The sequence below is a fragment of the Bos indicus x Bos taurus genome, chromosome 16 (genome assembly GCF_003369695.1).
Source record: "Bos indicus x Bos taurus breed Angus x Brahman F1 hybrid chromosome 16, Bos_hybrid_MaternalHap_v2.0, whole genome shotgun sequence".
Taxonomy (NCBI): Eukaryota; Metazoa; Chordata; class Mammalia; order Artiodactyla; family Bovidae; genus Bos; species Bos indicus x Bos taurus.
This window is the reverse complement of record NC_040091.1, coordinates 26,519,103-26,539,195: the sequence shown is the minus strand read 5'-3', so window position 1 is coordinate 26,539,195 and position 20,093 is coordinate 26,519,103. Positions and strand designations below refer to the sequence as shown.

The window sequence follows — 20,093 nt, the reverse complement described above, 5'->3', positions numbered from 1 at the left end:
AACATTAGTAGATGTGACCCATGGTAATTGATGAAGATTTTATAAAGCAGTGTAATGGCCTCAGGAGTAAACTCTGGGCCGGAGAGATGGCACATAAGCCTCTGTCAGCAGTGATCGCCGATAGCGGTAGCAAGGTTGGACGGATCATCAGGGAGGCTGGGGAGTGTCTGAGGGAAAGGACTCAAAGACTAAGTGTCCCCGCTGCTCCTGAGGGAGACTTCACGGAGACCTCTGTCGGGATGCCCACTGAACTACTGGGGAGGGGTGGCAGAGTTGTCCAGGCTGGGGTGGCTGGGTGGCACACCCCCTGCAGAAGGAGGGCAGCCCAGCCCGCCCTTGGGACGGAGCAAGTCCAAGTCAGGGAGCCAAGCAAGCCGCCCCGTGTTCTTGGTTCGTGGCCCCTGGAGCAGAGTTACCACAGGAGCAGACAGCGAGGCCTCTGAGGAGCAGGAGGCTGAAAATGCTGGAAGATTGGAATGATCTGCATCTCATTTCTGACCCCTTTCTCGGGTTGGAAGCCAGAGTTGGGCTGAATGGCTCTGTATGTTTGAGAGACTGAAAGAAGCTTTGGTTGTTGCTGTTTCTTAATCCCTTTCTATGTATCTTACTGTTAAGAGAGGTGTTTTTCTTGACCAGGTTATAGGAAGCCTAGTAGCAGCATCCTCTTCTAGAAGGTAGTCTGGGGTCTTCCTTCCTTCATTTCATTTCTGTCTCCATAGGGGAATTATTAAATACAAAAATCATCTTGACTTTTCTCTACTCTCTACTACCATTATTATCTGATTGCCTCTATGGTGAGTTTCCTGTGAGTTGTAAGATTGGGGAGGATTTATGTCACTCTTTTTATAGATTGTTCATTTTCCTCTAAAGGACAAATTTTTTTCTCATATATGAATATATATATATATATATATATTTTTTTTTTCTTAGGTAAACCTAAGTGATTTGGGATTTTATAAATCAAAACTCTGGTGCTTTTATTGCAAAGCTTAAATTCCTTTCTATGACAGGGAACATCCTAAACTCTTAGTTCTATTTTTCTTTCTGTTAAACTTCACATGGTTTTTCAGTCAAAGGAATAAATTTAGCCTCTGACACAAAGTAAATTTCTTGTAAATGCCCTGGTCAGTTTTTTTTTTTTTTCAATTTCCTTTTGGAAAAGTCTTCCAAATTTTAATCTGAAATAATTCCTCTTTGAAATGAGTCATCCTTGTATTAATAGCATAACTTTATAGTTACAGTGCATACATGTCCTGTTAAAATGGAACTCTTAAAAATAAATCTTTGATCTCTTCTTTTTTAATGAAAATTGTCTCTGACTTTGGATTTTTGGAAGGGCAAGCCTTCTTCAGACATGACTTGGGCATGAATTACTGTGCAGCGTGTGTGGGGAGGCCTGGTGCAACTTAATGTAATGGTGTTTGGTCTTCCCTGAATCTTTCTCTTCAGATTGATCACTTTAAGAATCAAATCTTATTTGCTGTTTTTAGGGAAATATTTTCACATTATCACAGTTTGTATTGTGTTATGTATACTTTTAAATTGTACATTATTATGAAACTATATTAACATTGATATTTAAACAAATTTAAAGTGACATCTATACCCGATCTCTGGAGAAGGAAATAGCAACCCACTCCAGTGTTCTCACCTGGAGAATCCCAGGGATGGCGGAGCCTGGTGGGCTGCCATCTATGGGGTCGCACGGAGTCAGACACGACTGAAGCGACTTAGCAGCAGCAGCAGCAGCATACCCGATCTCATAATACCAGAGTTCTCTTACGTATTCTGTACAAGACAGTTCCTGTGTCTGTATGTTTAATTTTTTATATTTTGGCTGTGCCATGCAGCAGGTGGGATTTTAGTTCCCTAACCGGATATCAAATCTGCGCCCCCTGCAGTGGAAGTGGAGTCTTAACCCCTGGACCACCGGGGAAGTCCTGTCCATATGTTTTAAATGGTTAAAATCTACAACTTAATATTTCTATTTTGTAACCTTATCTTGCCATTTTCTAACACTGTACTTACAGTAGTTGGTACCTGGGTCATAGTCCCTCCAGCAGCTACCCTTCCATGGTTAACTTATTGGATGTTAGTTTCCTATCTTACTGTTCATAGCTCCAACACCACAGTGAAAAATCTTCAGCCATTTACAGGTTTTCTTCATTTCAGTTATTTCTGTAAGGGTAATTCATGGGGTATACGTAAATTTACGGGTTTTGATAACATGATACACTTTACTTTCCAAGTGGGATTTTAAACAATTTTTAGTACCATCATTATATCTTTGAATGAATCAGTCTCATCTCTGTTGGATCTTACGTTTTAATCACTAATTTAATAGTTGTAAGTGATGACTCATTGTTTTAATTTACATTCATCCTTCCCACTCTGTGTTTTACCTTTCGTATTGCCCTATGGTCTGTCCCTGAGAGCCTCTGCTCCCAAGTATATATTAGATTTGATGCTTACTATTTTTTAAAAACATGAAGTTCTTGATGTGCAAGTTGGGAAGAAGTGAGCAGTTCATGTCTCTGTTAATGGGAAGGGCTGACCTGGTATCAGGGGAAGAAAAGCCATCTCTTCTGTTCTGTCCAAGCTAGACTCTGAGCATTTTCAGATACCCCAGCAATTTATCGTCCTCACAGCTGCAGGTTCAGCTGTGAAAGCTGATGTGTTGTTTTGATCTGATTATTGCTGTGCTTGTGATGAAAATAACTTACGTCACAAGTTCCCAGGAACACATTTGTGAGTCAATGAAAATAACCAAGTTTCTCACAGTAGCCTCCCATGCGATTTGACGCCAGGAAACTCCATTCTCCTTTCTTCCTTACGGGAAAGGAGCTAAGGGAGTCATCTTTGTTTTCTTGAGAATATGGTGTTTTCAGAAATCTAAAGAGTCAGGAAAAGATGGCATTTTTAGAAGTAAGGTTACTATAGATTATTATTTTTCTTTTTTATTATTTCCTTATGCATGCATAAGCCATTTCAGTTGTGTTCAACTCTTTGTGACCCTGTGGACTGTAGCCGGCCAGGCTCCTCTGTCCATGGGATTCTCCAGGCAAGAATACTGGAGTGGTTGCCATTTCCGGCTCCAGGGGATGTTCCCTACCCAGGGATCCAACCCACCTCTCTTCTGTCTCCTCCGTTGATAGGCAGGTTCTTTAGCCCTGGCGCCACCTGGGAAACCCAGAATTTCTTTCTTTATGCTTGCCATTAGTTTATGCCTGTTTGCTGAAACCTCAGTCTGCCTCAGATCACATTCATCTTTCTCCTTTCTGAATTTTCATTTTACTTACAGCCCCACTCACGTAATTTGGTACTAAGTTGTTCTTAATTTGGTATTAAGTTTTTTTTATGAGTAAATTTTATTTCCCTTAAGAGATTCTTGTATCTGTCACATAGTAAGCATGTAGTGGGCATTTAAGATTGTGATATAATTCACATACCATAAAATTCACCCTATGAAGTATGTAATTCAGTATTTTTTTTGTTTTGTTTTTAGTATGTTCACAGTGTTAACCACTGGTAATTCCAGAACATTTTCATCACCTTAGAGAAAAACATCCTCTAGGGTTACACGCTATTCCCCCTCCCCTCAACCCCTGGTAAACACTAATCTACTTTTAGTCTCTATGGATTTGAATATTGTGGTGTTTCTTTTTGTGCCTGACTTCTGTCACTTAGTATAGTGTTCTCAGAGTTCATCTATGTGTAGTATGCATCAGTACCTCATTCCTTTTATGGCTGAATAATATTTCATTCTAATGCAGTGGATGTTTAAGATGTGTTTCTTGTGTGTGTGTGTGTGTGCGTGTGTGTGTATTTGCAGGCTCATAAGTGCGGCACACGGGCTTAGTTGCCTCACAGCACGGGGTACCTTAGTTCCCTGACGAGGGATCAAACCTGTGTCCCCTGCACTGGAAGGTGGATTCTTAACCACTGGACCACCAGAGAAGTTCCAGGATATATTTCTTGATTGTTAGGTTTTAGTCCCTGGCTAAAGTTGAGGCAGTATGGTGACCCTAGAAAACAACATTGTCAGACAGATATTTGCCATATATATCACATAGCAAGGACCAGGTAATAAAAATGTTTGCCTTATTAATTTAATTATTGATTCTTTATCAGTTTTATTATCCAAGTGATGTTTAATCATTCTAGAAAGTTTAAGCATAGATAAGTCCCCCCAAATTCATTTCATAATTTTACTGCCAAACATTCCTACTGTTAATTTGGTGAGGTCTTTTTTTGTTTGTACTACATGTCTGTGTACACGTATTATATTTTTCCATTTGTATAGTGGGATATGGTGAATACTGTTTTGTAACAAAACAGTACATACCTGACCATTCTTGAAAGTTTCGCTTGTTGTGCTTTTTCCTTCTGAAATGTTTTGGTATTAGATGCTGAAAAGTTCTCTAAGATTTAGCCATTTTATTTTTTATCATTAAAGATCATGAATTTTTGGCCAAAATTATTGTTTTCAGAAGGACTTAGTTGATAGAGTAGGTTAAAATTTTTTTCTTTAGTAAGGTTTCAACATGCTGATAAAACTGCCTCATCAAAATGAAATAAAAACAGCTTCATCTTTTTATTTTTTAGGGAATTAAGTTACACTTCAAAGAGCGATGTTTTGTAGCACAGTCCACTTATGAAACAAAGATAAAAAGAAAGTACAGTATAAAGAGCCCGTGTGCCTACTTTTCTCAGGTTAGCATGATAGGTTAGTTTAACTAGCCTTTTCTTTTGATTTGGCTCGCTTTTCTATATATTTAAGAAATATATATATTCTTTCCCAGTATGGTTTATCCCAGGAAATTGGATATAGTTCTCTGTGCTGTAAGGAGGACCTTGCTGTCCATCTCTTCTAAGCGTGATAGTTTGCATCTGCTGCTGCTTCTGCTGCTAAGTCGCTTCAGTTGTGTCCGACTCTGTGCGACCCCATAGACGGCAGCCCACCAGACTCCCCCGTCCCTGGGATTCTCCAGGCAAGACCACTGGAGTGGGTTGCCATTTCATTCTCCAATGCATGAAAGTGAAAAGTGAAAGTGAAGTCGTTCAGTCGTGTCCGACTCCTAGCAACCCCATGGACTGCAGCCTACCAGGCTCCTCCGTCCATGGGATTTTCCAGGCAAGAGTACTGGAGTGGGGTGCCATTGCCTTCAAGTTTGCATCTACTTGACCCTGAACTCCCAGTCCATCTCTCTCCTCCCACCCGACTTAGCAACAACATCTTTTTATGTTATTGTTTTTCCTCTTCCAAATGAAAAGATATTCATTGAGAAAATGCCTGATTTACTTCCTCTGTAAAATTTGGAACAACTATGAATTATCACAGTAAAGCCTATAATTGTGGGCAGATTATAATGAAAAGATTTTAAATTATAAGTGATATGTAAATGCAAGGGGACATACTTAATGTCTATAAATTTAAGATGGGTGAAATGAGTTTAAACTATTTATTTCAAGTGACGTGATGCCTTTTTGTTCTAATGGAAATTTTCTAGGGGGAAATGTGGCATTTATAGGTCTCAGGGCCACCAGGCGCAGCTGGGGCTGGTGGGTGGTCCCTCTCTGCCACCCCTTCTCTGGGATTGTCAGGAAGACACCTGCCCTCGGCTGCACATCAGCTGTCACACAGTCACGGCTCAAAGCCACCTCTTCCCAGCTGTATTGTTGTCACTGTGCTGTGGTGTCCCCCATTAAGAAATTGTCAAACTTGATAAACTATCTTTGTAACCTAAAAAGTAAGATAATCACTACAGCAAAGAAAGTCAGTGCAAATGGGACTGTGCTGGTTTGGCCAAGCTGAGCATGAAGCATTTGCGGGTTCTCCAGACATAGATTGCCACTGGGCAGTGAGTACTGGCCTAGGAATAGAGACTAGAGATACAGAGTCAGCATCATCAGCAGCATTCCCCTCTCGACTGAATCAGTCCATCCATTAAAATGCTCTGTAAAAACTCCATGTTGAAATAAAGAAGAATCAAAGCACCGCTTTTACTCTGTCTTCTTCCATCTGTGGCTCCATATTCTCCACCTTCCTTTTTTTTTGACCGCACCATGCAGTTATATGGGATCTTAGTTCCCCAACCAGGGATCGACGTGCCCCCTACATTGAAAGTGCTGAGTTTCAACCACTGGCCTGCCAGGGAGTCGCTGTTTTCTCCATCTTTCTGTTCTGAGTCTCTGCATCCTTCCCTTGGGCTCTTAGCCTGTCTCAAACAGGCCTTCGACCTCGTTCCTCAGACAGCACTGGTCAAGGCATCCAGCAGCCTCCGTCTTGTCCAGCCTGGAGAACTGTCCTCATTCTCATTTCTAAGATCGCTAAGCTTTATTTGACTTAGTTGAGACACTGCTTTGCATGGTCTCTGGTATTCCACACTCCTTTGTGTTTCTTTCCATTTTTTATGGTTGGATCTTTTCTAATCCTTTACTGGGTCCCTGTCCTCTATGGGACTTCTGGCCGAGGCCCCAGTCCTGTGGCCCCTTCCCTAATCTGTTCCTCCTTCCTCATAGTAAATGACAGCACTATTTACTCTGTTGCTTAGACACCAAATCTACGTTCATTCAATTTCTATGGTTGCATCCCACATTCTGTCCATTAGGCAAGTCTTGTTGACTCTGCCTTCAAAATATAATCCGGTCCAGCCATTTTTCACCACTTGCTGTTACCTGCAGTCTGTGCTACCATTATATCTCATTTTATGTGCTGCGTGTGTGCGTGCTAAGTCCCTCCAGTCGTGTCTGACTCTGTGACCCTATGGACTGTATCCCACCAGACTCCTCTGTCTGTGAGATTCTCCAGGCAAGAATACTGGAGTCAGTTGCCATACCCTCCTCCAGGGGATCTTCCTGACCCAGGGATCAAACCCATACCCTTATGTTTCCCGCATTGGTAGATGGGTTCTTTACCGCTGAGCCATCAGTGAAGCCCCTTTATGTGCTACATTTCCTCTTAATTGGTCTTCCATGCCTGCCTCTCTGTGGTCTATTCATATAGTAGCCAGAGTAATGTTTTAAAAAAATGACTTCAATACTCTTTTCAGAATCCTCCAGTGACTTATTTTTTTAAAAATTGAGATATGATTTACATACCACCATTTTGAAGTATCCAGTTCAGTGGATTTTAGTATGTTTACAAGGTGGTACAACCATCACCACTATTTCCAGAACATTCTCATCACCTCAAAAAGAAGCCCTGTACTTGTTAGCAGTCAGTCCCCCAGCCCCTGGCAACCACCAATCTAATCTTTTTGTCTCTAATGATTTGCCTCCAATGGCCTCTTAGATTAAAATCCAGATTCCTTGCTCCAGCCTTTGGGTCTTTGAACAATGGTTTTTGGTTTGCAGTTTCCAGAGCCACAGTATCAGCATCTCAAGGGAGCTTCTTAGAAGTGCAGAATCTCTGTCCCCACCCCTGGTCTACTGAATCAGAATCTCTGAGGGTGGGGCCTTGCCATCTGTGATGAGTAACCCTCTGTTTGCACCACAGCTTGAGGACTCAGTGGCTTCTATGCGTGACCTAGTCTCTTTGAGTTAATCTCCTATAATCCTTTCCTCTTGCTCACTCTGTCAGAGTGACCTTCCTCGTCCACAAATGTGACAAGCTTGATTCCTCCTCGGGGCCTTGACATTTGTTCTTCCCTCTGCTTGGGCTGTTCGTTTCCTGTACTTTGTGTTCTCATTCTGTTTAGATTGTGGCTCAGGAGCCCTCGCTCACCATAGAGGAGTTGAAGTCATTAAGTTTGAGGATGGAGTGGGGAAGCATCTTTTGCTTGCCTGTCTCCACCCTGCTTTGTGCCCCAGGAAGTTGACTTCTATAAAGGCATCAGTAGTCTCCCTTTCCATCCGACTTCTAGTTGGGTTTTTCCAGTGAGGAGGGGTAGCACGGATGACCTAAGAAGGAGGAAGCCAGGTTGGGGTATTTATTCCCCTGGGGTGGTTGTGTCCCTCTCCACACAGTGCTCTCTGTCTCTAGTTCTGTACCGTGTGCTGTAATGGCTACTTAATAAAGATTATGTCTGTATTAGAACTTAAACCATAAAATAGATAGCCTATAAATCTTGCATAAATGAACAAGATGTCAAAACAGAAGTAGGATGGCATAGCATGATACAAATTGAAGAGGAGAGGACACTAACTTCTGTCGGCGTGTGTAGCTGTGCTGAATACTGTCTGCTCTGCTTTCTGTCAATACCTGTGGGAAACTTACTGTGAAAATAAATCAGAGGTGAATCTGTCAAGTGCAGTAACAGCTGCGGTATTTATTCATTCCTAAACACACACTTACTGTGTGTTTGTTACAAACCAGGCACAGTTCAAGGTGCTAAGGATGCCGTATTGAACAGACAAAACCCTGGGCCTCATGGACCGTCTGTTCTAGCAGGGAAGACAGTAAAAGCAAGTGAAATAAATACAATACATGGTATGTTGGTCACTGTGCCAGGGAGAGAGAGAAAGTAGGGAAGTGCATGTGTGTGCATGTGCATATGTGGGTGCACGCATGCTGTGCAAGTTGAGGGTGGTGGTGGGGTTTTAGGCAGGATGACCAGGGAAAGCCTCCCGGGAAGGAAGTGGTTGTATCAAGACCCAGGGAAAGGAGCGGCAGGCCGTGCTGGCACACAGGGAAGAACATTTGTCGGGGAAGGTCATCAAGAAGACGTGACCTCAGGCTCGACCTGGAAGCTGACCCAGGCACTTGGAGGCTGTTCACCCACCTTCCTATCCTTGGAACGTGCTGCCTGCTGTCCCAGGCTCACGCTGCCCAAGGACGCAGGCTGGAGACTGAACCCAGGGGGACCCTCTCCATAAGCTTTTACCATGCTGCTGGGCAGGGGTCGGGGGAGCCACTCCAGTCTCCTGAGCAAGCTGCCTTGCTTCCGGAAAGGCCAGTTGCCAGTCTGGAGTGGGCTGCCTGCCTTCTGTCTCTCCTTGCCCTCCGCGCCTGGCGCCAGTTTCAGAGTCCACCCCAGAAGCTCTGAGGACGTTTCGAGCCAACAACATGGCAGTCAGAAACAGGATGCGCCGGCTCCAGGGGGTGGGAGGCAAGGAGGAGGATGCTGGTGGAACCTAGCTTGAAGGTCCGAAGGCCGTGAGGGCTGGAGAGGGGGTGGGGACAGGTGGTCCCAGATCAGCTCATCCAAACGAAACTCCTGCTTTTCTCTCATCCCCTGCCTGCTGCTACCATAATCTCAGAGTGGAGCAAGCCTGGTTTTCCTCCTGAATTTGCTATGAATTGTTTAGTTCACCGCCCCCCCCCATCCTCCCACATTTAGTCACCAGATCCAGTCTTTCTGTTGAATCTGTTCTTTCCCCCTCTGTCCATTGCCTTCATTCAGGTCCTCACTTCGCGACTGAATTGCTACCTTCCAGGTTGTGGACTGTTGTGAAGAAGTTGGCTCTTACAAACACCCAAACTACGTGGCAGCTCTCAGGAACTTAGGACTCTTATTTTGAAGACCAGGAGGCTGGGATTCAGAGAGGTGACATTACTTCCCTAATAATGATTAACAAGTCTGGGGTAAGAACCCAGATCTCCCACCTGGGCGTCAGGAGCAGCTCACATTGCCGGCCTGGCCTTGGAGCACTCAGCCCAGAACAGTCACTCCAGAGCTGTCTTCAGGCATGCCTGAATGAAGTCCACTCACCACTCACACCAGTGTTAATCCTGTGGGATTTTGGGGGAAAAGTGCAGTGATCTTAGAACACGTTTCTCATCCTTCGTATCTATAATTTGTACTTTTAAATAAATGAAGCTGTTGTCTTCTAAAAAGTAAAACACCAGATCTCTATACAAGTTTGGTTGTGTGCTTAGTCGCTCAGTCGTGACCAACTCTTTGCGACCCCATGGACTGTAGCCCACCAGGCTCCTCTCTGTCCATGGGGATTCCCCAGGCAAGAATACTGGAGTGGACTGCCTTGCCCTCCTCCTGGGGATTTTTACCAGGGTTCAATAGAGCATTTCCTAATACTCTTCTGCTATAAGGAACAGCTGAAAGAGTAGAGGATGGGTGGAGAACAGAATTGTACGCTCATCCTCTCATTTTAGTAGCCAGTATAAAGACTCTTTATAAAAGACTCTTGCTTCATTTATAGAGAAAGTAATATCTGCTCTGCTTATCTGAGAGTTGATGTAAGTTTCTGAGATAATGTGTGTGAAAAGACTCTTTAAGATGAGGTTTACGAGGTAAGGCACTTTTATCTTGGGAAATAACCTCTTATTTGTTGATACAGTGTGTGTTTTGTATATAGGGGTACTCAGTCGCTCAGTTGTGTCCGACTCTGCGACCCTTTGGACAGTAGCCCACTAGGTTCATGGGGTTTTCCAGGCAAGAATATTGGAGTGGATTGCCATTTTCTCCTCCAGGGGATCTTCCTGACCCAGGGATCGAACTCTCATCTCCTGTGTCTTCTGCATTGAAGGCAGATTCTTTACCTGCTGAGTCATTGGGAAAACCTGTTTTGTGTATATACAGTATATTAAATATTTCTATAATTTGATAAATGCCTCTTAGTCTCATTATTTACAATGAAAACAGTTCCTATGTTTGAAGTGTTAAACTTCAGAGAAAGTTCTGATGTGGGTAGGGAGTATGGAGGAGGAGTACTCTTTAATACTAAAGTGTAAATTATTTACACTGGTTACATGTGCTGTATATGTATCCAGAGGCGCACCAGGGTGGAAACCTGTGTTCATTTTGTGTAACAGTTTTAAAGTGCTGCCTTGTTGGCTGAGCTGAGGCCTGGAACTATGTATCTTTATGTAGCACAGTTTATCAGAATGTGAAGAACCTGATACAGTTAGCTTGAAGACTTCTGAGCTCATGCTGACAAATTTTGCAGCTTTGTTTTCATGTTTTATTTTTTTGATAGCATCCGCTTTAAAATTTGTTTCTGAGTTGCCTTCTAGCTGTAATGGGTTCCTGTCTATGTTTTCCAGTTTGGGGGGTTCCTTTCTGTGTTAGATGTGTTTCTGTGAATGAAGAGCTTCAGTTGCAGGAAGTGGAGACTTGGCTTACTTTCGAAAAGCATAGTTTTACTGCAGGGAGGAGCAGGGAAGCCCCGTGGGCAGAGCCCACGGACCCAGGGGGCCTCCTTCTCTCGTGCATTTTCTTCTCCCCTTACTCAAAACAGATCCTTGAGGCGGCCAGTCTGCTGTTTCAGCCAGTTTCCATCATCATCCCTGGTCAGATGCTGCCGCTCTCCTGCTGTCCCCTCCCCTCCCCCACGCCCCCCAAAAAGAAGAGCCTAATGCAACTCTCACTTCTGGGGTAGTGGGAGAGAGGTTTATGCTGGGTGAGACGCCATGTGACTGAGGGCACTGTGGCTCGTATGTGTCATTGTGACCACAGTGCAGATCCTACTCATTCTGCCTTTAAAAGAAAAAAAAAATTATTTGTTTGGCTGCTCCAGTTCTTAGGTGCAGCAAAGGGGATCTCCATCTTGTTTTTGGCATGTGAGATCTCTGGTTGTGGCGTGTGGACTCTTATTTGCAGTGTGTAGGATCTAGTTCCCTGACCAGTGATTGAACCCAGGACTCCTCCTTTGAGAGCTTGGAATGTTAGCCACTAGACCACCAGGGAAATCCCCTTCTGTTTTGTTATAGCCTTAAAACCCAAACTCCTGCAGTGTTTGGCTTGGTCTCATTAATTCTTTTTACAGAATGTATACTGGTCCATCAAGTTCATGTTTCAAAGCCACTGCATTTTCTTTCTCTAATAAGAATTATTTTCACAGAATATAAAGCTCACAGTGGAATTACACTTTCAAATTGTCTGGGTTTTGTTTACTTGTTTTAATCCCGATACACATTAATCTGCCCAGAGTAAGTCCTTACTGAATGAATGAGCTAATGGGTTTGCAGACTTGAGTTGTCATCAACAATTTATTTGCTCAGTTTTCTTCAGTGCTAGGAATTAACAATGGTTGTTTTTTGTTTGGTTGATTTTTTTTTGTTTTGTTATTTGATAGGTGTGAACACTTGAATTCTTTAGCGAAGTGAAGTGAAGTTGCTCAGTCGTATCCGACTCTTTGTGACCCCATGGACTGTAGCCTACTACGCTCTTCCGTCCATGGGATTTTCCAGGCAAGAGTACTGGAGTGGGTTGCCATTTCCTTCTCCAGAGGATCCTCCTGACCCAGGGATCGAACCCAGGTCTCCCGTACTGTAGGCAGATGCAGTGTTTTTAAGATACAGTATCTGTTTTTACCGGGAGGAAGACTGAGTTTTAGATCTAAATCTTCTGGTCTGAGTGTTTATATACAAGGTCATCTCAGCTTTAGCACGACAGCCATTCATTTCTACTTACACCTTATTGATGAATACTTAAGCTTTTTAAAAATAATTGTATTTATTTATTTTTATTTTTGGCTGTGCTGGGTCTTTGTTGCTGCCTGGGCTTTTCTCTAGTTGCTGCCTGGGCTTTTCTCTAGTTGCCGTGAACAGGGATTACTCTCGAGTTGCCATGTACGGGCTTCTCATTGGGGTGGCTTCTCTTGTGGCGCATGGGCTCTAAGGTGTATGGGCTTCAGTAGTTGTGGCCGGTGGGCTCTAGAGCACAGGCTTTATAGTTACACGTGGGGTTAGTTGCTCTGAGGCATGTAAGATCTTCCTGGATCTGGAATTGACCCGTGTCTCCTGTATTGACAGGCGGATTCTTTACCACTGAGCCATCACTGACTTATGCTTTAAAGTATGTATCTAATCTGATTAAAACATCTTAGATTTGAAAATATAATTGTTTGAACAGGTGATACATTGTACGTGGTATAAATATTAGATATCCCTCTGAATTCTGTCCCCTTTTCCCATCCCCACCTTCAGCAGCAACACATGTTTTGTTTATGTATCCTTCCTGAAAGAGACTTTGCTCAGTTAAGCATGTGTTTGTGTGATCATCATCTCCTGATCATACTCACAGGGCTGATGGGAGAATCTCTTTGTAGTATGGGCCTGGCACATCATATACTAAGAACTACAGAAGTCTTGGTAAACAAATGACATAAATAAACTGTCAGAGGAAGATTTAACTTGACCTTTTGTGTGCACTGATCCATTTACTGTGCTCCAGGGATCCCCTAGGGTTCTTCAGGCGCAGCTGATGGAGGGAGGGCAGGGGCCATCAGCAAAGCTCCGGGTCCCTTTCCACCTTGGGCCTGGAGACAGCCAGATGGTCCTGTTGTGTATTTGCATTTCAGTTAAGACAGTCGGGGAAAGGAATCTAAAGTAAGCGAGAAGTGACCAGCGCCAGTGTAGGTGGTACTGATAACCCTTGTGTTTCTCCTTCTGTTTCCAGATGTTTCTTACTGTGTACCTCAGCAACAATGAGCAGCACTTCACAGAAGTCCCTGTCACTCCAGAAACCATCTGCAGAGACGTGGTGGACTTGTGCAAAGAACCTGGCGAGAGCGATTGCCACCTGGCTGAAGTGTGGTGTGGCTCTGGTACGTCTTCTTCAGCTGTGCCATCTTTATTATAAAAGTTTTAGAGAAGGCAGTGTGTGCCTCTCATGTTTATCCATGGAGAAACTGGAGAATAGGGTGTCTATCAGAGAGACAGTTTTATCTATTCAGTCCAGTTTTGTTGCCTCCTCCAAAGTCTTTTTTTTTTTAATATTTGTTTTGACTACGCTGGGTCCCAGTGCAACACGTGGGATCTTTAGTTGTGGCATTCCAGCGCTTGGTTGTGGCATGTGGGATCTAGCTCCCTGACCAAGGAAGCAATCTGGGCCCCCCGCCCTGTACTGGGAGCATGGAGTCACGGCCGTTGAACCGCCTGGGAAGTTCCTCCAAAGTCCTCTGCTGTTTTCTTTTTCCGCAGCACATCATAGACACTACAGTATTAAAGGTCAAAGGATAAGCAGCTGATACATGGGGTGGAAACTTCTGGAGGTGTTAGGGTAAAATGTACTGTGCTCAGAAGTGTTTTGGGTATGCTTAGGTGGTTTCACTTCATTAGAAATTTGAGGCATTCTGAGCTGTTTTGATTGTTTTGCCGTCTCTAAGTCTTTGGAGGTTTTTAGGGAGAGCTCTTCGGTATTGAGTTAATTATGGTGGCAGGAGGCAGTGGTGAAATCATAGTCATTATTTTAAGCCTTGAAATCGGTCCCTTACTTAGTTCTTTGGAGCCCTAAAATGGGACAGCCTGGTTTCTTTTTGGCCCTTCAGGAGTTTGTAGATGGAGGAGTAATGTTTCACGAGTTGTGCGCTATCCCTGTACAGCTTGGGTGAGCCTTTACTGTTTCCTTCTTCTCCCCTTTGGTGCAGTTTATCTCAGTGCAGGTTTCCCACTGTTCACTGCATTCACACTGTTCATGGGGGTGTGACTTCAGCTAACACCCTCTGCTTCCCAGGCAAGTCTTCTCAATCATCTTCGGATGATTTTCCTACAGCTGGGTGTTCAGGAAGACTTCCTTCACTCTCTCTGAGCTGCTTACTTCGCATAGGAACTAGATTAGACCATTTTCGTAAAGAAACCCTAGTGATCCTTTTTGTAAAAAAAAATTAAATTTATTTGACTGCGCCAGGTTTTGGGTGCACCATGTGGGCTCTTCCTTCGGTCTTCCTTTTGGCATGCAAGATCTTTTCGTTTTTTTCAGCATATGGGATTTAGTTCCTGACTAGGGATAGGACCTGAGCCTCTAACACTGGTAGCATGGAGTCTTGGCCACTGGACCACCAGGAAAGTCCCTCCAAGTGATCCCTGTTAAATGAAAATTTGATAGTTGGACTTTCTTGTTTTAACTTTTTTATTCTACTTAGGACAAAATCTAGAGTCTTGGTTTTAAATTGTGAGGTCTTTAGATTTGTGAGGTCTGGTACCATTTTCCTCCTTGCTCACCTTTTGCCGCTTTTTTATGTTCCTGGATAAATGAAGCTGTGTCCCACCTCAGAGCCTCTGGTGCCAGCTGCTCCTTCTGCACTCCCAGATTTTGTTGTTGCTGGTTGATTGCAACATTTGTTGCAATCCAAATGTTGCTGGTCATTTGGATTGCAGCTAACAGGTTGGCTCTTGAGAGATGTTTCTCCTGAGCTTCCCACTAAAGCAGGCACGAGGTTCTCTATTATGTCATCCTGGTTTGATCCTGTGCATGAGACGTGTCTGTCTGGTTTTTGTGTGTGTGTTTATTAATCTGCTGCCTCTTTAATCCCTGTAGCCTCACACACACGCACGAGAATGTAAACTCCTTAAGAGTGGAGACCTGCTTGTCTCATTCTTTGCTGTGTCCTAGCTCAGAGGGAGTGCTCAGGAAATATTTACTGAAAGAATAAACGAGCTTCTAGCTGCTCTGGTGGCCTCCCTGCATTCTGCAAATAACTTGCCCAAAGTGAAGTGATTGAGACCATGCACTGTGCGCTTCCTCAGTCTCCTCCCCGCTGCTTACCTCAGGTTCCTCTGGATGTGTGCCAGCCCTTCTTTCTGACTTCCTTCCTTTGCCAAGGCTCACTCTCTCCCTTGAAACTCTTGATTCCACTGTTTCCCTTTCCTCTCTAGTATCTTGCTCACTTGAGTTCAGTAGCCCTTGCTATGTAATGAGGGTGTTTAAAGGATATTCTTTCTTCTAATTTTTTTAATTAAAAAAAAAAAAAGACCACATGAATGGATTCTTTTTTGTAAGGCAAATAATATAGATGGAATGGAAACCTCTCCCACAAGCCCATCTTGTGTCGCTTGATGTATAATTGCTTATAATTTTAGCAGATAACTTTTCAGACTTTTCTCTGTACTGTAACTATAGAAATAGTTTTGTGTCATCTCTATTTTTTCTTTATGTAACAGTATCATACATCTTGCTATCTACAATTTATCATTTTACCTTATAGTATAGCTTGGAGGTCTTTTCTGATTAGCTTGTGTAAATCTACACCATCGTACCATTGTTTTTAATTATCATAATTTTCCGTAGTATGACCCACAAACTGCATTTCTTTATTCACTAACATTTCAATTAATTCTCTTATTTCTATAAATGTTGCAGTAGAAGGCCTTGTAGAAGCCTCTAGATCACGTGCAAGCATTTCTCTAGGGTAGATAACCAGGAATTGCTTGCTTAAAGGTTCACACATTTTAAATTTGAATATATTTCACCAGATTTCCCTCAGCAAAGGCTGTAGAAATTCACACTTCTACCAGTTATTTCTAAAAGTATCCCTCATCAAAAAAAGATACTAATACAATGAATTCTTACTTTTGCTTAGCTGATGCTGAAGTTGATCATTTTTCATTTATCTACTGGCCACTTGGATTTCCATTAAAAAAAAAAGATTGTTTCGTTATAGTCTTTGCTCAAGTCTCTTTTGACTTTTGCCCTTTTCCTTCTTGATTTGTAGATGTTATAGAAAAACACAACTCTTCTAGAACTCAGGCCTAGTTGTGTGTTGTTTTAAAAAGTCTTTTCTGTATGTTAAGGCTGTAAACATAGTCTCCTGTTGTTTGGTACCATTAAATTTAAAATTTTTTTCCCTACCCTCCCCACCCTTCCCTTCTTCTTTGTCATTAATTTTTCTGACTAGTGTGAATTAGAGATCTAATATGTTCCCCACCCCCCAGGTGGATAGTGAATTTTTTTAAGTGTCTTATTGAAGACACTTGGTTTCTTCCTTACTGATGTGAAACTTCACTTCATAGTCTTGTTATATCTCATAGGAAGTATGTTTCTATAAGCGTCAGCCAGTTACTTTTATTTTTTTCTTCTATTTATGATAGGATCAAATAGTTTTCTTAAATTTTATTTTTCTTAGTTTTTAAATTATGAAAATATGATAACTCATTTACAGAGACTTGGAAAATACAGAACAAAGTTACATATAGTTCCACTATATATTGCAATCATTTTTTTAAATAAGTAAATTAAAGTTTTTAGTTGGAGTTTCAATATCAAACTCTCAAAAATTAGTAAAATGAATATACAGAGAAGTAGAAGGATATAGTAGGCCTGAAAAATACTATGAACCAATTCGAGATAATTAAGATTTATACAGTTTTTACACAGCAGTAACATACTCTTAAGTTCCCATAAACTAGGAGACACTAGAATATATCCAGTGACATGAGACCAGATGCAAAAATTTGATGAGGACCAAATAGTTTTAATTTACTCTAGTTTTATAATAGATTACTACTACTACTACTACTACTACTAAGTCGCTTTAGTCGTGTCCGACTCTGTGCGACCCCATAGACGGCACCCCACCAGGCTCCCCCATCCCTGGGATTCTCCAGGCAAGAACAGTGGGGTGGGTTGCCATTTCCTTCTCCAATGCAGAAAAGTGAAAGTGAAGTCGCTCAGTCATGTCCGACTCTTCGTGACCCCATGGAATGCAGCCCACCAGGCTCCTCCGTCCATGGGATTTTCCAGGCAAGAGTACTGGAGTGGGTTGCCATTTCCTGTAAAGGCAACTGCTTATTTCATTGTGCTCCTGTACTATTCTTGTGTATTTTCTTTTTCAGATATGTTTTAGAATTACCTTGAAAGGTTCCATGAAAAGTTCTTTGGGGATTTTGATTGGTTGCAGGGAATTCATAATTAATTTGAGGGTTGTTTGTATGATGTGATTAAGAGCAAGGTTGTGGGTGTCAACATCTTGTCTCTTTCATTTACTAGCTTTATAACGTCAGACAAGATACTTAATCTCTATAATCCTCAGTGTTTTTCCTACAGAATTGGGATAATAAATGAATCTATTGCACAGGATTGTGTGAAAATCCTAGGCGCTGACATTTGAAAGGGGCTTAGCATAGCCCCTGGCACATTTAGTGTTCACACTCAGCAAGTAATAGCTGTTACGTTTTCAGCTCCTTTTTTCTTTTTTTGCTGTAACTTGTCCAAGGTGTCCCATTTTAAAAATAGTAACTATGTTACTTCCACTTTGTTTGCTTTTCAAGTTTCCCATTTCCTTTAACTGTCTTTTAAAATAAGTAGCTTTTGGGACTTCTCTGGTGGTCCAGTGGTTAGGACTGCTTCCAACGCAGGGGACACAGGTTCGATCTCTGTGCAGGGAGCTGAGACCCCACATGCTGTGTGGTCAAAAAGTAAAATTTTAAAAAACGATAGCTTTTACTTGCCATCTCCATTTCCTTACTCCCCTCTGGTTTATTTGCTGAGAGAACATATCTTGGATTCTTGTTGTTTGCTAGGAGCTGTGCTTGATTGTAAAGAAGAGAGAGATGAACGTGTGCTGTCAAAGTAAAAACAGGAATCAGCAGACATTTCTCTCATACAGAGTGATGACTTCAGGAATAGGTGGAGGTGCTCCATCTGCAGAAGGAGAAGAGGGTACTGGGGACAGTTCTCAGTGCTGGGAATGGCTTGTTCAGAGTCACATAGGCATGGACGCCAGGACGAGGGATGGATGTCGTTGGAGCATGGGTTAAATGGGCGGCTTTGAGAACCTTTGAAGTGTATTTCCGCTTGTGCTGGCCTAAGCTTGATATATGTATGCATGTTGTCACTGTAGGCCATTAGGACCTTAGCTTCTAGACCTAGAAGGTCCACGCTCAACATGGACTGGAAGTCATTTCTTTTGAAATAAAGTGTATGTGTATGTATGTGTGTGAGATTTTTGTTTTTGTGAGGAGGTAGAGGGTCTGCATGGACTGGAAGTCACTTCATTTCTTTTGGAATAAAGTGTGTGTGTGTGTGTATGTGTGTGTGTGTGTGTGAGAGAGATTTTTGTTTTTGTGAGAAGGTGGAGGGTCTACATGGATTGGAAGTTACTTCATTTCTTTTGGAATAAAGTGTATGTGTGTGTGTGTGATTTTTGTTTTTGTGAGAAGGTAGAAGGTCTGCCCAGAATTTCTTTCAGGAAGGTGTCCGCTCAGCTCCGAGTGTTTCCTCTTGGGGGGGCGTCTTGGTTAGACTTTCTCTGGTTTAGAGAAGAGGGTATCTGTGTCTGCTCATTATGTCATGTTGCTGTAAATAGAACCCAAGCTGTACTTTGTTGCCACCAAGCCGATTAAGTTCAGGGGTTAGTTCACAGAATTGGCTGCTGAATCTTTGGCTGCTCTCTTCTGTGCCCGTGTTGTTTATTTAAGGTACTCAGATAGTGTCCTTGGTTACTGACAAGTGCATTGAATTTTTTGGGGGGCCACTGCAGCATTCTTAGATTAAAAATGATTAAGTTCTTTGATTTTAAACTGTTGGCATCCTCAAACAGTATATTTGGTTTTTATGTTCAGATTCCTTAAGATTGGAAGATTACAGTTCCCATGTAGTATTTAGCTATGCCTCTTTTTTTTTTTTTTGTCTCAAGGAATATTTTCAGGGCAGTAAACAGACTTTTGTTTGGAAATACATGTGTATGATTTTTTTTTTTAAACATGGTTTGTAAAATTGTCAAAAAAAAAATCCCTAATAGAAAGACAAGGCTATTTAGAAAGTTGTTTTTAAGTTTTCGTTTGTATACTTGGAAAATCATAGAACCATTAGAGTTAACAGAGACCTCAGAGACCATCCTATGGAATAGATAACAGGAACTTTGGAACCTGCAGAGCTTCACGGCCTGCCTGGAACTGGTGAGGGGCTGCTGAATCTGACTCCTGAGCTCTTGCCAGTGACCCTGACCCAGTCCTTTCCTATCCCCGTATTCCACCCAGCTTTGACCCTGATTATGTGGGTGGTAAGCTGGTGATACTTCATTTTCTAAGGGTTCTTTTTTTTTTAAAAAGATCTTAGATAGTATTTTCTGCATTCATAATGCATAATTTGTATGAAGGGTAGACAGTAAGTGATGTGTTACCAGGTAACATGACTTGTACATGATTTATTCATTTCTTTTAGAACGTCCAGTTGCCGATAATGAGCGAATGTTCGATGTCCTGCAGCGGTTTGGAAGTCAGAGGAGTGAAGTTCGGTTCTTCCTTCGCCACGAACGCCCCCCTGGTAGGGATGTTGGTAGGTAGCATCCTGTTGATCATGACAAAGATTCGGACTTCAGTTTCATGCTCGGGAGAGGTGACCCATGATCAGGAGCAGGCAGTGTGATGGATGAGTGAGCAAGAAGCAAGGGGGAAAAGTGAGGATAGCCCTCTCTCCCAAGCCCTGACTCTGTAGGGTGGGCAGAAAAGGGTGCGGTTCTGTTTGTTGTGT

General features: G+C 42.5%; 1 protein-coding gene across 3 annotated transcripts in view; it reads left to right on the top strand.

The window, feature by feature from the left end:
* The window catches only part of TP53BP2 (tumor protein p53 binding protein 2), a 67,454-nt gene that overhangs the window by 13,902 nt on the left and 33,459 nt on the right, over nt 1-20,093 (top strand). For 2 of the 3 annotated variants that reach the window (XM_027564527.1, XM_027564528.1), the window contains 2 exons: nt 13,302-13,449; nt 19,785-19,898. In XM_027564527.1, coding sequence (XP_027420328.1) covers nt 13,302-13,449; nt 19,785-19,898 — 262 coding nt within the window. Of the gene's footprint in view, nt 1-9,384; nt 9,489-13,301; nt 13,450-19,784; nt 19,899-20,093 lie in introns of those variants that run through there. The other variant, XM_027564529.1, reaches the window with a different exon arrangement.